At 47.6% G+C, this 17016-nt stretch overlaps 1 protein-coding gene across 3 annotated transcripts in view; it reads left to right on the top strand.

The window, feature by feature from the left end:
- The window catches only part of syt12 (synaptotagmin XII), a 57264-nt gene extending 41960 nt beyond the window's left edge, over positions 1 to 15304 (top strand). For all 3 annotated transcript variants that reach the window (XM_041837646.2, XM_041837644.2, XM_041837645.2), the window contains 4 exons: positions 4872 to 5087; positions 6767 to 6887; positions 14047 to 14180; positions 14515 to 15304. In XM_041837646.2, the coding sequence (XP_041693580.1) occupies positions 4872 to 5087; positions 6767 to 6887; positions 14047 to 14180; positions 14515 to 14688 (645 nt within the window). In that variant the 3' untranslated portion in view covers positions 14689 to 15304. The remainder of the gene's footprint in view (positions 1 to 4871; positions 5088 to 6766; positions 6888 to 14046; positions 14181 to 14514) is intronic.
- Positions 15305 to 17016: the final 1712 nt, after the last annotated feature.

The following is a 17016-nucleotide window of genomic DNA, read 5'->3' as shown; positions in this document are numbered from 1 at the left end:
GATAAATCAGTAAAGAAAATGGGGCAGTGCTTTGGTGGCCTATACAGGGTTATGGCCAGCACAGGTGGCTGACATTTAAACAGTATAGCATGATGCTCAAAAGACCCAAAGTCGCCAAACGAAATGTCCTTACAGCTGAGAGCAGTAGTAAAAATAGAGGATGTCCCCCCACTCTTTCCCTTTTCTGATAGAGTATGAAAAGCTATAGTCCGGGGGGGGAGGCTTCAATAAGAGTGGCACTACAGTCTGATGACAGCCATGTTTCAGTGAGAAATATGCAATCAACTTTGCGCTCAGTAATGAGATCATTCACAAGAAAGGTTTTTACATGTGATTGCTCTAACATTTAAATGCGCCATATTCAATGAGTGTGGGCATGTACATCGAGGTAACCAATGGAATAACAACCAAATTATTAACGTTACAACCACGTTTTCTCCAATCTATCAGAATGGTAGGAGATGACAGTTTGTATACTGTAAACTCACTAGAAGGCGGAGTTAAAGGAACATAAATGAGGTTTCTCACAATAACCATAGTGCCATTTCTACAGGAGTTGACATGCTTTACAAGTCCTCTGTTGCTTATTCTGAAAGGGAGAATTGGAGCACTACCAGACCATGTCCGTCAGTCTATAAAACAATTTGCGATGTTGCTGGAAATAATCCTGGAACCCCTTCGGTTAGGGTGAATCCCGTCTCTTTTAAAAAGTGCTGGTTGCTCCCACAGAAAATCAAAGTTGTCACAAAGACATTCCTGTCATTGCAAAATGTATTCAGGTACTCGTTCAGGGCAAAGAGTCGGCTGAAACTTTCCGAGCCCCTTCGGTAGCATGGGAGGGTGCCAGAGATAATTATTCTCTTCACTGTGCTAGCGAGGGTGTTTAAAACATGTAGTCCTCGCTCAGTTCCTCAGATCGCCTAAATCGAAGGCTGTTCAAATCTACGAGTGACAATGGTTTCAATATTGGAGTAGTTGGCCAGAACCGTGGGCAGGAGGGAGTTGATGTCGTGGACACGGGCTCCTGGGTGACAGTGGACCTTGGTCGGTCCACAGATCATAGGCAGGCCAAAATCTCTCACCATCGAGCTGCCCACAATGATGGTGGTTGTGATGGAATCCGATGGGGAAGCGACCTGCTGAACTGCGGTGTCTGTGGGCAGGGTGCCACTGGCCGCCGGCTGTTGGTATACACCCAGGATCCGTGCTGACTCCTGGGGCAGGTAGGTCCGTCTCAAGCGGGGAAAAGCTGTTTGATAGCTGGATCGGATCTTCTCGGATAGATGAAGGGTGGCCAGACTGCCTTCCCAAACTCCTACGCCTTGCGAGTGTCCAGTCTCCCATGGGCTGCGAATTTGAGCTTAACATCTGTCTGTTGGATTGGTACAGATTAACGCCGTTTGACCCATCGACAGCTTTGCTATAGGAGGCATTTAAAACTGAGGTTCGGTTTGCCTGGGTTACAGCAAGGTCGGTGTACTTAGAAAGCAGATTATATAACCTTTTCTCGCAGCCGAACTACATAGCCAGGGGCTCTCTTCCCTAAAGTGCTTGATGGTGGTGCATTTAGGGCAGACAAATCCCTGTTTATTTTCAAGTTCCACCTTATCTTATTCTTGTGATTGTGTGGAAATCATCTCACACCTGAAGCATTTGTACCCAACCGTGGATAAAAACACCGGTGGGCTAGCACTGCTAGCCTTAGCCTGCTCTGTCCCAGCCGTAAAGGCTGACCGTGTAGTGAAATCCGTAGCAATACAAACTTTAGTTACAACTATTTCATGAAAACTATTTCATAAAAACAACAAACCGAGTGTAGACAGTACACTGTTCTGTTGCGCGCTATGATGATGCCCTTGTGTGCATTTTTGATACCATTCATTCCTATGTGAAGTCTCAATAACGCATTGAAGCCAAATTAAGTCGGTTAGAATGGTGTCTCATGGAGACATAACATGCGCAGTTTGAGCTACTCCAGGAAGTGATGTTGCACGCTAGCTCAGTGCTGCCCCTCTAATTGAGTAACTCAAGTTGAAGGCCGACCGGGGTACTGCAGGCTTCCATTAGCAACTAAATTATCCTTAACTTCTTCTGTGTGTGATTTTAAAATAATCGGTTCAAGGACATACATCTGGTGCATTAGAAGCTATTATTGGTACCTTGATTGTCCTCCATATTATTTTATTGACATGAAAATTGATGACGAAGTTTGCCATTTTCCCATTCACTATAATGGAGATCCTTATTTATTTTTCCACTAACAATGCCTGCAGTACCGTGGTTGGCCTTCAATTTTTGTTGCTTCTATGAGAGGCGGCAGTCGTTCTCCCCTGGTTTTGGTAACTTTTCTTGTTAGCTGAGAAGTGTTGATAACATCATCACCCAAGCCTGGAGTCAGAGAGAGAGAGAGCAATGAGTCCCTTGGGTTAGAGTTTTGAGCCTTCAGCTCGATGGGCTAATCCTATTCTGGGAAAGTGTATTTGATTTGCAGCACCAAGTCTCCTGGGGCTTCTTGCAGTAGGTTTGAGCCGGAATAAAGGGCTAGTTTCTGTCACACACAGTAGGCTACATCCACAAACATGATCATTGCAACCACACTGCACCACAATGTACAGTAACCACCAAAGTCTCCAGGCTTGTCACCCTCTGTACTGCAAGATAATCAGGATCAGAGCAAATCACTGTATTAATGCGTTCACACTGGCCTCAATGATAGCCACTAGTGCGGCTGCATCGAGGAATGTTGGAGACCGGGGGGAAATGCTGACATCAGCTGGATCCACTGCTCCACTCGGCACAATCCACAGGGGAGCAAGCCGTTAAGCCTGGCTTCTTTCTCTAGCTCTCCGACGGTTCCCTTTTCCCTCACAGTCACACTGTATAGTGGTGGTAATCGCCTAAACCATCATTTTAAATGTTCAGACTGTCACAAATTAGAGATGTGGGGAATGCTCCAAGTAGGAAAACATGATGAACACATTACAGGCAGAGGAGAATGTGTTCATTGTGTTGGATGTGATTCACATCCAGCCGTGCTTATTTACAGTTGAGTGGTGCTTCAGATTCTGCAGTTGTTTGAAGTAGGGTGATAATGTGATTCTGGTGTTTGATAAAGGGCAGACTCCAAGGTTACTCTTCCGGAATATTATTAACATTTATTTACATTTACATCATCTAGCAGACGCTCTTATCCAGAGCGACTTACAAATTGCTGCATTCAACTTATGATATTATGCAGGTTTTATAAATCCACTATGGGCTTTCATGAAGAAATTCCACACAGTTTGTATGACAATTTACCAAAAATACTATTGTGTTAAGATGCAGGTTATGTTGTGTTATGAAAGCAGCCTTGGCTAATTTGCATTTTGAGATCTGTGTGATCTCGCTCGCCGTAGCCGATGTGAGTAAGACCTTTAAACAGGCCGCGGGGCCAGACGGATTACCAGGACGCGTACTCTTAGCATGCGCTGACCAGCTGGCGGGTGTCTTCACTGAATTGTTTTTATCTCCCCCTGACCCAGTCTGTGATACCTACATGTTTCAAGCAGACCAACATAGTCCCTGTGCCCAAGAACGCCAAGGTAACCTGTCTAAATGACTACCGACCCGTAGCACTCACATCTGTAGCCTTGAAATACTTTGAAAGGCTGGTCATGGCTCACATGAACACCATCATCCCAGAAACCCTGGACCCACTCCAATTCGCATACCGCCCCAACAGATCCACACATGACGCAATCTCTATTGCACTCCACACTGCCCTCTCCCACCTGTACAAGAGGAACACTTATGTGAGAACGCTGTTCATTGACTACAGCTCAGCGTTAAACACCATAATGCCTTCCAAGCTCATCACTAAGGTCAGGACCCTGGGACTAACCTCCCTCTGCTACTGGATCCTGGACTTCCTGACGGGTGGTGAGGGTAGGCAACAACACATCTGCCACGCTGACCCTCAACACGGGGGCCCCTCGGGTGCGTGCTTAGTCCCCTCCTGCACTCCCTGCTCACCCACGAATGCACGCACGACTCCAACACCATCATTAAGTTTGCTGACGACATGATGGTGGTAGGCCTGATCACCGATGAGACCGCCTATAGTGAGGAGGTCAGTGACCTGGCAGTGTGGTGCCAGGACAACAACCTCTCCCTCAACGTCAGCAAGACAAAAGAGCTGATCGTGGACTACAGGAAAAGGAGGGCCGAGCACGCCCCCATCCACATTGATGGGGCTGGAGTGGAGCAGGTCGAGAGCTTCAAGTTCCTCGGTGTCCACATCACTAAGGAATTAACATGTCCCACACACACCAACACAGTCATGAAGAAGGCACGACAACGACTCTTCCCCCTCAGGAGACTGAAAAGATTTGGCATGGGCCCTCAGATCCTCAAAAAGGTCTACAGCTGCACAATTGAGAGCATTTTGGCTGGCTGCATCAACGCTTGGTATGGCAACTGCTTGGCATCCAACCGCAAGGCGCTACAAAGGGTAATGCGTACGGCCCAGTATATCACTGGGGCCGAGTTCCCTGCTATCCAGGACCTGTTTATTATCTATCCTTTTGCCTAGTCACTTTACCCCTTCCTATATGTACATACTGTATCTACCTCAATTACATCGTACCCCTGCACATCGACTTGGTACTGGTACCCTGTGTATATAGGCAAGTTATCATTACTCATTGTGAATTTATTCCTCATGTTAATATTTTTCTCTCTGCATTGTTGGGAAGGGCCTGTAAGTATTTCACTGTTGGTAATAATGTTTATAAACTAACCGGCAGACCTGTTAATCCTATGTTTGTTGTGTTGTTTGACATAATCCAGATCTAGAATTTGCTCACTAAGATGTTTTGATTGTGATGCAGGTCCAGAGGAACGCTTTCACAGTCGTGTTCGACGAGCGTTTCTCCATAGCCCTGGATCCATCTTGTCTGGAGGAGAACAGCCTGCGCTTTGCCGCATTCGGCATCGACGCGGAGGAGAGGAACATCAGCGCCGGGCTAGCAGAGCTCAAGCTGTCTGACCTGGACCTTTCTATCAGACCCTTTAACGCCTGGCTCTACCTGCAAGATGTTAACAAGGTAAAAATCTGCACCTTTGGGTTGATTTTTAGTATTGCCCTAATGTGCTGATGGCCTGTGGCCTGCCACCTACAGCACACATGTCTCAGTGTCGGCGTGGGTTGGAATCTGGCCCACTGCCCATTTTACATTCTCCTCCTGTCTTTCTCTCATCTCTTTACCCTTACAAAAAAAACACATGTCCATTTTGCAGTTTCACATGTGAAATAGCTGTTTTCACATGTTGAGCTGAAATTTCACATGTGAAACCATATTTTTCACATGTATAAAATGTAGAGTTCTCATGTTATCACCACCTTTTCACATGTGAGAAAGACACCATGTTTTCACCTCACGTGAATTGCAGTTTCACATGTGAAATTTGCGGTTTCACATGTTAAAAACATTCACATTTGCCGTTTCACATGTAAAACAACTCCACATGTGAAAATCTCACTTTCACATGTGGAATTGCAAGTTCACGTGTGAAAATCAATCACGTGAAAAAATCTAATTTGCTTTTTCACATAACACAACTCCATATGTGAAAATCGCACATTTACATGTGGAGTTGCAAGTTTACGTGAAAAACAATCACATGAATGTGAGATTTTCACATTAAAGTTTTTCACATATGAAACTGCAAATTAGATTTTTACATGTGATTGTTTTTCACGAACAACTCCACATGTGAAAGTAAACTAATCTAATTTGCAGTTTCCAATGTTTGTAAACAAAGCAAAGGTAAACACTCACTGCCTCTGAAGCTAAGCAGGGTTGGTACTACTCAGACCCTGGATGGGAGACCAGATGTAGCTGGAAGTGGTAAAAATAATCCTGTGAAAACAAATGTCACGTGGGGAAATTATTTTTCACGAGGGACAAATGTGAAAAATTTACAGGTGAAACTTAACACGACTCCGAAAACCACGTCTGACTTGTGAAAATTTAGAATATGAATAATTTATATATCATATTATGAACATTTTCACATTATTTGTTCACACGTGTCCGAAAACCATGTTTAAAAAATGTAATAGTTTTTTCCTATACCCCCTTTTTCTCCCCAATTTCGTTGTATCCAATTGGTAGTAAGTCTTGTCCCATCGCTGCAACTCCCGTACGGACTCGGGAGAGGCATGCATCCTCCGAAACGTAACCCAACCGAGCCGCACTGCTTCTTGACACAATGCCCGCTTAACCCGGAAGCCAGCCGCACCAATGTGTCGGAGAAAACACTGTACACCTGGCGACCTTGTCAGCTTGCACTGCGCCAGGCCCGCCACAGGAGTCGCTAGTGCGCGATGGGACAAGAACATCCCTACCAGCCAAACCCTCCCCTAATTTGGACGACGCTAGGCCAATTGTGCACCGCCCCATTGGTCTCCCGGTCGCGGCCGGCTGCGACAGAGCCTGGACTCGAATCAGGATCTCTAGTGGCATAGCTAGCACTGCGATGCAGTGCCTAAGACCACTGCGCCACTCGGGAGGTCCTTCATGTTTATTTTTGTAAGGGTAATAAAGCATATAAAATGTACGTTTTAAAAGTGCTGATGGCAGGAAGGAGAACATGAGACATGGAGATAGGTGGCCTTTTGAGGATAAATCATGTAAACAGTTTCATCTTTATAGAATCGTCAGTGACGGTCGTTTCTGTGCAGTGTGCAACAATGGCCTCTTTTGGCTTGTGTTGTCTGTAGGCCGTGGATGCAGTTGGGGAGATTCTGCTGTCTCTTAGCTACTTGCCCACCGCTGAGCGCCTTACAGTGGTGGTGGCCAAGGCAAAGAACCTTGTGTGGACCAATGACAAAACCACAGCAGGTGACACTACTTTACAGCTTTAGCTCTTATGTTTGTCTACAGTGAGGGAAAAAAAAGTATTTGATCCCCTGCAGATTTTGTACGTTTGCCCACTGACAAAGAAATGATCAGTCTATAATTTTAATGGTAGGTTTATTTGAACAGTGAGAGACAGAATAACAACAAAAAAATCCAGAAAAACGCATGTCAAAAATTTTATAAATTGATTTGCATTTTAATGAGGGAAATAAGTATTTGACCCCTCTGCAAAACATGACTTAGTACTTGGTGGCAAAACCCTTGTTGGCAATCACAGAGGTCAGACGTTTCTTGTAGTTGGCCACCAGGTTTGCACACATCTCAGGAGGGATTTTGTTCCACTCCTCTTTGCAGATCTTCTCCAAGTCATTAAGGTTTCGAGGCTGACGTTTGGCAACTCGAACCTTCAGCTCCCTCCACAGATTTTCTATGGGATTAAGGTCTGGAGACTGGCTAGGCCACTGTCAAGAGTGCTGTAGGTGGGTGTAGTGGTGGAATCAAGCGCAGGACACCGAAGTATAGTCCAAAAGACTTTAGTACTATTTCCAACAAGGAAAATATGAACACACTTGCCCGAAGGCGAAATTACGCACGAAGGCGACAAAATAACGGCGCACTAAACATGTGCGAAAAATGCTCCAACGTAGTGGAGAGCAGCTCAACCGAGCGAGAATGCAACAAACAAGCAACACTACGACAGCAAATAATACAATAACACACAACACTAGACAAACACAACGAGAAACTTATAGGACACTAATTACGCTAAACGAGAAACAGGTGTCACAACAAACAGACAAAAGCAAACAAACATGAAACATACAACGGTGGCAGCTAGTATTCCGGAGACAACGAACGCCGAAGCCTGCCCGAACAAGGAAGAGAGGCAGCCTCGGCCGAAACCGTGACAGTACCCCCCCCCTTGACGCGCGGCTCCAGACGTGTGCCGACTCCGGCCTCGGGGACGACCAGGAGGACGCGGAGCAGGGTGCGTCGGGTGCCCACGATGGAATTCCGTCAGGAGAGACGGGTCCAAAATGTCTCTCCTCGGCACCCAGCACCGTTCCTCCGGACCGTACCCCTCCCACTCCACTAGATATTGGAGACCCCCCATCCGACGTCTCGAATCCAAGATGGACTTCACGGAGTACGCCGGTGCCCCTCGATGTCCAATGGGGGCGGAGGAGTCTCCTGATCTCACTTTCTTGGAGTGGGCCAGCTACCACCGGCCTGAGAAGAGACACATGGAACGAGGGGTTAATACTTTTATATTCAACAGGTAGTTGTAATTTGTAACACACCTCGTTCAACCTTCTCAGGACTTTAAATGGCCCTACAAACCGCCGACCCAGTTTCCGACAGGGCAGGCGGAGGGGCAGGTTTCTGGTAGAGAGCCAGACTCGATCACCAGGTGCGTACACCGGTCCCTCACTGCGGTGGAGATCGGCGCTCGCCTTATGACGTCGGAGGGCCCGCTGCAGGTGGACGTGTGCAGCGTTCCATGTCTCCTCCGAGCGCCGTGCCCACTCATCCACCGCAGGAGCCTCGATCTGGCTCTGCTGCCAAGGTGCCAGAACCGGCTGGTAACCTAACACACATTGGAAAGGGGTTAGGTTAGTGGAGGAATGGCGTAGGGAATTCTGGGCCATCTCGGCCCAGGGAACGTACCTTGCCCACTCCTCCGGCCGGTCCTGGCAGTATGTTCTAAAAAACCTACCCACATCCTGGTTCACGCGTTCCACCTGCCCATTACTCTCCGGGTGGTAACCCGAGGTGAGACTCACCGAGACCCCCAACCGCTCCATAAAGGCTCTCCAGACCCTGGAGGTAAATTGGGGACCTCGATCAGACACAATATCCTCGGGTACCCCGTAGTGCCGGAACACATGGGTGAATAGTGCCTCGGCAGTTTGCAGGGCGGTAGGAAGGCCCGGCATGGGGAGCAAACGACAGGCCTTAGAAAACCGGTCCACAACGACCAGTATAGTGGTATTCCCCTGAGAAGGAGGAAGGTCAGTAAGGAAATCCACCGAGAGGTGAGACCATGGTCGTTGTGGAACGGGCAGGGGTAGTAACTTACCCCTAGGCAGATGTCTAGGCGCCTTACACTGGGCGCACACCGAGCAGGAGGAAACATAAACCCTCACATCCCTTGCCAACGTGGGCCACCAGTACTTGGCACTAAGACAGTGCACTGTCCGGCCGATACCAGGGTGTCCAGAGGAGGGTGACGTGTGAGCCCAATAGATCAATCGATCCCGAACCTCGAGCGGAACGTACTTCCGACCCTCCGGGCATTGCGGTGAACTAGGGTCAGTGCGTAACGCCCGCTCGAGCTCAGCATCGACCTCCCACACTACCGGTGCCACCAGACACGACTCCGGCAGTATGGGAGTGGGCTCCACGGACCTCTCCTCCGTGTCATACCGCCGAGACAGTGCATCTGCCTTACCGTTCTGTGACCCAGGGATGTACGTGATCTTAAATGTAAACCGGGTCAAAAACATATTCCATCTCGCCTGGCGAGGGTTCAGCCTCCTCGCTGCCCGGATGTACTCCAGGTTACGGTGGTCCGTCAAAATGAGGAAAGGGTGTTGAGCCCCCTCAAGCCAGTGCCTCCACACCTTTAGGGCCTGTACCACGGCTAACAGCTCCCTGTCCCCTACGTCATAGTTTCGCTCCGCCGGACTGAGCTTCTTGGAATAAAAAGCACAGGGGCGGAGTTTAGGTGGCGCGCCTGACCGTTGTGAAAGCACGGCTCCTATACCGGCCTCAGACGCGTCCACCTCTACCTGAAATGGCAAAGAGGGATCCGGATGCGCCAGCACCGGGGCCGAGGTAAACAGGTCCTTCAGCCTCCCAAACGCCCTGTCCGCCTCGGCAGACCACTGCAGACGCACCGGACCCCCCTTCAAAAGAGACGTGATGGGAGCTGCCACCTGTCCAAAACCCCGGATAAACCTCCGGTAGTAATTCGCAAACCCCAAAAACTGCTGCACCTCCTTCACAGTGGTTGGTGTTTGCCAATTACGCACGGCTGACACCCGGTCTACCTCCATCTTCACCCCTGACGCAGACAACTGATACCCCAAAAAGGAGACCGACTCCTGGAAAAACAGACACTTCTCTGCCTTAACATACAGGTCGTGCTCCACCAGCCTCCGCAACACTCTGCGCACCAGGGCCACATGCTCGACACGGGTAGGCGAGTACACGAGAATGTCATCTATGTACACAACCACCCCCTGCCCCTGCATGTCCCTGAAGATCTCATCCACGAATGATTGGAAAACTGACGGAGCGTTCATCAACCCGTATGGCATGACAAGATACTCGTAATGGCCCTAGGTGGTACTAAAGGCTGTCTTCCATTCATCGCCCTCCCTGATGCGCACCAAGTTGTACGCGCTCCTGAGATCTAATTTAGTGAAGAAACGCGCCCCATGCAATGACTCAGTCATGGTCGCAATCAGCGGGAGTGGATAACTGTACTTCACCGTGATCTGATTGAGACCACGATAATCGATGCACGGGCGTAAACCACCATCCTTTTTCTTCACAAAAAAGAAACTCGAGGACGCAGGGGAAGTGGAAGGCCGTATGTATCCTTGTCTCAGAGATTCGTCTATGTAAGTCTCCATAGCTTTCTTCTCCTCCTGAGACAGAGGATACACATGGCTCCGTGGGAGCGCAGCTCCTGCCTGGAGGTCTATCGCACAATCTCCCTGCCTATGGGGCGGCAACTGCGTCGCCCTCCACTTACTAAACGCAATAGCCAAATCCCCATACTCAGGGGGAACGTGCAATGCGGGCACCTGGTTTGGACTCTCCACCGAGGTAGCCCCTACGGAAACGCCCAAACATCGACCCACACACTGGGCAGACCACTCCATCAGAGCCCTCTCCTGCCACGAAATAAATGGGTTATGGGTACTCAACCAGGGCATGCCCAGCACCACCGGATACGCAGGCGAGTCAATCAGAAATAGCTGAATCATCTCCTGATGACCCCCCTGCGCACACATCCTAAGTGGCACAGTGACTTCCCTGATCAAGCCCGCACCCAACGAACGGCTATCTAGGGCATGAACGGGGAAAGGGACATCAACAGGAAGAAGGGGAATCCCTAACGCTAAACAAAACTTCTTATCAACAAAATTCCCAGCCGCGCCTGAATCTACCAGCGACTTATGCTGGGAATGAGGTGCTACCTGTGGAAAACTCACAGGTATACAGAAATGTGCAACAGAGAGCTCTGGGTGAGTGGGGCGCCTACTCACCTGGAAGGAATCCCCAGTGCGGGACCTGTCGTCCTCTCCCCTAGGAGGCCATCCCCAGCACCTAGCTGCGGTGTGTCCTCCCCGACCACAGTTGGTGCAGGAGATAGACCCCCTAGAAAGCCGACCCCTCCTCTCTCTAGCGCCAGCGCCCCCGAGCTCCATGGGGCACGGCTCGGAGGCGCTGGAGGGTGAAATGGACGGACCCGTCCGCGGGTAGCTAGCAGGTTATCCAGCCTGATGGACATGTCGACCAACTGGTCGAACGAGAGGCTGGTGTCCCTACAGGCCAGCTCCCGACGGACGTCCTCTCATTCCACCCTGCATCTGCCGCTAGAGTACGGAATTCTAGGGCGAACTCCTGGGCACTCCTCCTCCCCTGCCGGAGGAAGACCAGACGCTCCCCCGCCGCTTTCCCCTCCGGGGATGGGTCAAACACCGCCCTGAAGCGGCGGGAGAACTCGTCGTATGTGATGGTGTCCGCGTCGATCCTCCTCCACTCCGCGTTGGCCCATTCCAACGCCTTCCCGGAAAGGCAGGAGATCAGGGCGGACACGCTCTCATGTCCCGAGGGCGCCGGGTGCACGGTGGCCAGGTACAGCTCCACCTGGAGAAGGAATCCCTGACACCCGGCCGCGGTCCCATCGTAGGCCCTCGGGAGCGAGAGTCGGACTCCTCGGGGTTCCGGTGCGGGAATGGGCTGACTGGCCGATGGTGCTGGCAGGGAGGATGGCGGTGGAGGCATCCCCCAGCCTCGGATGGTGGTGATCACCTCCTGCAGTGCGGTCCCCATCTGCAGGATCTGGTCACTTTGTTCCCGGACCTTGTCCTCCAGCGTCGCCTGGGCTGCTGCGGCTCCTGCTGATTCCATTCTTAAGGTGTGTTATTCTGTCAAGAGTGCTGTAGGTGGGTGTAGTGGTGGAATCAAGCGCAGGACACCGAAGTATAGTCCAAAAGACTTTAGTACTATTTCCAACAAGGAAAATATGAACACACTTGCCCGAAGGCGAAATTACGCACGAAGGCGACAAAATAACGGCGCACTAAACATGTGCGAAAAATGCTCCAACGTAGTGGAGAGCAGCTCAACCGAGCGAGAATGCAACAAACAAGCAACACTACGACAGCAAATAATACAATAACACACAACACTAGACAAACACAACGAGAAACTTATAGGACACTAATTACGCTAAACGAGAAACAGGTGTCACAACAAACAGACAAAAGCAAACGAACATGAAACATACAACGGTGGCAGCTAGTATTCCGGAGACAACGAACGCCGAAGCCTGCCCGAACAAGGAAGAGAGGCAGCCTCGGCCAAAACCGTGACAGCCACTCCAGGACCTTAATGTGCTTCTTCTTGAGCCACTCCTTTGTTGCCTTGGCCGTGTGTTTTGGGTCATTGTCATGATGGAATACCTTTCCACAACCCATTTTCAATGCCCTGGCTGAGGGAAGGAGGTTCTCACCCAAAATTTGATGGTACATGGCCCCATCCATTGTCCCTTTGATGCGGTGAAGTTGTCCTGTCCCCTTAGCAGAAAAACACCCCCAAAGCATAATGTTTCCACCTCCATGTTTGACGGTGGGGATGGTGTTCTTGGGGTCATAGGCAGCATTCCTCCTCCTCCAAACATGGCGAGTTGAGTTTATGCCAAAAAGCTCCATTTTGGTCTCATCTGACCACAACACTTTCACCCAGTTCTCCTCTGAATCATTCAGATGTTCATTGGCAAACTTCAGACGGGCATGTATATGTGCTTTCCTGAGCAGGGGGACCTTGCGGGCGCTGCAGGATTTCAGTCCTTCACAGCGTAGTGTGTTACCAATTGTTTTTTTGGTGACTATGGTCCCAGCTGCCTTGAGATCATTGACAAGATCCTCCCGTGTAGTTCTGGGCTGATTCCTCACCGTTCTCATGATCATTGCAACTCCACGAGGTGAGATTTTGCATGGAGCCCCAGGCCGAGGGAGATTGACAGGTCTTTTGTGTTTCTTCCATTTGCTAATAATCGCCCCAACTGTTGTCACCTTCTCACCAAGCTGCTTGGCGATGGTCTTGTAGCCCATTCCAGCCTTGTGTAGGTCTACAATCTTGTCCCTGACATCCTTGGAGAGCTCTTTGGTCTTGGCCATGGTGGAGAGTTTGGAATCTGATTGATTGCTTCTGTGGACAGGTGTCTTTTATACAGGTAACAAGCTGAGATTAGGAGCACTCCCTTTAAGAGTTTGCTCCTAATCTCAGCTCGTTACCTGTATAAAAGACACCTGGGAGCCAAAAATCTTTCTGATTGAGAGGAGGTCAAGTACTTATTTCCCTCATTAAAATGCAAATCAATTTATAATATTTTTGACATGTGTTTTTCTGGATTTTTTTGTTGTTATTCTGTCTCTCACTGTTCAAATAAACCTACCATCAAAATGATAGACTGATCATTTCTTTGTCAGTGAGCAAACGTACAAAATCAGCAGGGGATCAAATACTTTTTTCCCTCACTGTATAGCATCCTGTATGATTTACCTATTCACATCAATACTATATATTACCCAATCATTCAACAATTTATCTTTCTATTTTGCTTTTTGCAAAGTGATTTGCCATAATTATCACTAGAATTCATGACTGAATGTCTCAAAAAGGGGGTACATTTTTCGTTAAATGAAATATTTACCCTAACTTTACCTCCATTATGCTAACATGTAAAGTTAAATATGAAGAACAATGGTCGCATGGGTTAAAACATGTATTTTTTGTTTTACTTTTATCGCTGTCTACACACAGAGACTATTATCTCTGATGACACTTTTTGTATTTAAATTGTTTGTGAACAAAGCTGTCACAATCTCTCTGTTAATAGATCCCTTTGTCAAAGTGTACCTTCTGCAAGATGGTAAGAAGATCAGCAAGAAGAAGACCTCCATGAAAAGAGACGACACCAACCCCATCTTCAACGAAGCCATGATCTTCTCTGTGCCTGCTGTCGTGTTACAGGTGACACTGGGAAGGGATGGTACCATGGTAGTGAAAGGACAGCTGAACGGATTTAGTCAAATGAAATTCGCTCTTATCAAATTAAATGTGACTTTATAGTTGTATTTTGGTTGAGCAGTTGTTGTTAGACTGCATTAACACTGTGAACCACATAGGCTTCACTTTTGACCCTCTCTGGAGTACTACAGTGCACTAATCTTATAGTGAATGCAGTTATAGTGGTAAACCGTTTATAGTGATCAGATTGTCCTGTACTGATTTGATTACTATAAGAGGATTGCACTGTACTATGTTGGGGCCGAGGGCTGGTGCTGACACTGTGCTCCATCTTCAGGAACTCTCCCTGAGGATCACAGTGGCTGAGGGCACCGACGACGGCAGGGGCGAGAACGTGGGTCACGTGATTATCGGGCCCGAGGCGAGCGGCATGGGCATCACCCACTGGAACCAGATGTTGGCAACACTGAGGAAACCTGTGTCCATGTGGCACCCTCTGCGGAGGACCTAGTACCCCTCGATCTCCCCCTGTACCTTACCTCCGGTCACCAGGGTTGGGCTCAATTCCATTTCAATTCCCTCCATTCAGGGGATACATTGAAATTCCAGTTTGAGAAAAGAAAAAGTGCCATTTATTTTCAAGGAGGATTTTCCACTTCCTGAATTGGATTGGAGTTGATCCCGACCCCGCCGGTCACTCCTCTTTGCATGGTGCCTACTGTAGTACTATTTTACTGTCCTCCAGATAGGGAGAATAAAAAAGGAAGGGGTAAAATAGCTTCTTTTTTCAGGAAACTAGTCATTTGTCTTTTGAAACCAGTCTTACTCTGCACCTAGTGGTATGCAGGACTAATTGGAAGGTGGCGTGGTAAGCTTTATCAGATTTGCTTGTGATCATTTGTAAAATGTGAGAGTGACAAACTTTTCCTAGTATGGTTTTTGGTATGTATCATATCTTCTTGTGCTTTTTAAAATCCAGGTTCTCAAATCCAGGTGATATCAATTGTAATTTGTAGCAATTGTAACAGGGTGCCCAAATCTGACCTAACAGGTATATACAGTACCAGTCAAAAGTTTGGACACACCTACTCATTCAAGGGTTATTCTTAATTTTTACTAATAGTGAAGACATCAAAACTATGAAATAACACATGGAATCATGTAGTAACAAACAAAGTGTTCAACAAATCAAAATATATATCAAATAGGCACCCTTTGCCTTGATGACAGCTTTGCACACTCTTGGCATTCTCTCAACCAGCTTCACCTGGAATGCTTTTCCAACAGTCTTGAAGGAGTTCCCACATATGCTGAGCACTTGTTGGCTGCTTTTCCTTCACTCTGCCCTCTGACTCATCCCAAACCATCTCAATTGGGTTGAGGTCGGGGGATTGTGGAGGCCAGGTCATCTGATGCAGCACGTCATCACTCTCCTTGGTAAAATAGCCCTTACACAGCCTGGAGGTGTGTTGGGTCATTGTCTTTTTGAAAAACAAATGAAACTCCCGCAAAGCCCAAACCAGATGGGATGGAGTATCGCTGCATAATGCTGTGGTAGCCATGCTGGTTAAGTGTGCCTTGAATTCTAAATAAATCACAGACAGTGTCACCAGCAAAGCACCCCCACACCATAACAACACCTCCTCCATGTTTAACGGTGGGAACTACACATGCGGAGATCATCCGTTCACCCACACCGCGTCTCACAAAGACACGGCGGTTGGAACCAGAAATCTCAAATTTGGACTCCAGACCAAAGGACACATTTCCACCAGTCTAATGTCCATTGCTCGTGTTTCTTGGCCCAATCAGGTCTCTTCTTATTATTGGTGTCCTTTAGTAGTGGTTTCTTTGCAGCAATTCGACCATGAAGGCCTGATTCACACAGTCCCCTCTGAACAATTAATTTGGTCTGCAATTTCTGAGGCTGGTAACTCTAATGAACTTTCTCTTTGCTTAATTGAGCTGCTCTTGCCATAATATGGACTTGGTCTTTTACCAAATAGGGCTATCTTCTGTATACCCCCCCCCCACAACACAACTGATTGGCTCAAACGCATTAAGAAGGAAATAATTTCCACAAATTAACTTTTAAGAAGGCACACCTGTTAATTGAAATGCATTCCAGATGACTACCTCATGAAGCTGGTTAAGAGAATGCCAAGAGTGTGCAAAGCTGTCATCAAGGTGGCTATTTGAAGAATCTCAAATATAACATATATTTAGATTTGTTTAACATTGATGTCTTCACGAATATTCTACAATGTAAAGAAAAACCCTTGAGTGAGTAGGTGTGTCCAAGCTTTTGACTGGTAGTGTAGGTACTATAACTTGTTGCATTTTACTATTTGTATCATAATGAATGCAATACAAGTTGCAATGTCATTGTTAGGAATGTAAATAATGTACAACTGCTTTGTTTTTGTTTTATTCATTCAAATATATATATTTATTCATTCAAATATGTATTATTATGTTATTATGTTGGTAATTAGTGCATCTGCACTTTCATTGCATATTCATAATCATAAAAAGCCAATACTACAGTTACACAAACACATTATCAGGTGAATATTAATTCAGTAGATCGATTTATTCTTGGTATGTCATAAAAGGAATGTCATCCAATGGATTCCACAATGAAGCCATATGTCATGCTTACGTAGCCCTTATAAACGTGTAATAATTGTTTGTGGATGCATTTAGTGGTCAGTTTTACACATGTTATCCTCTATGTGCTTTAAACTGCTAAACATAACCTTCTGGACTCACTTTTGGAGTAAGAGCACCACGTTATCTGGGTGAATGCATCAAATACTAAAATGGGCTTTATCGATGA

Source organism: Coregonus clupeaformis, chromosome 19 (genome assembly GCF_020615455.1).
Source record: "Coregonus clupeaformis isolate EN_2021a chromosome 19, ASM2061545v1, whole genome shotgun sequence".
Classification (NCBI taxonomy): Eukaryota; Metazoa; Chordata; class Actinopteri; order Salmoniformes; family Salmonidae; genus Coregonus; species Coregonus clupeaformis.
The sequence above is the reverse complement of the archived record's forward strand: the minus strand, read 5'-3'. Positions and strand labels throughout refer to the sequence as shown.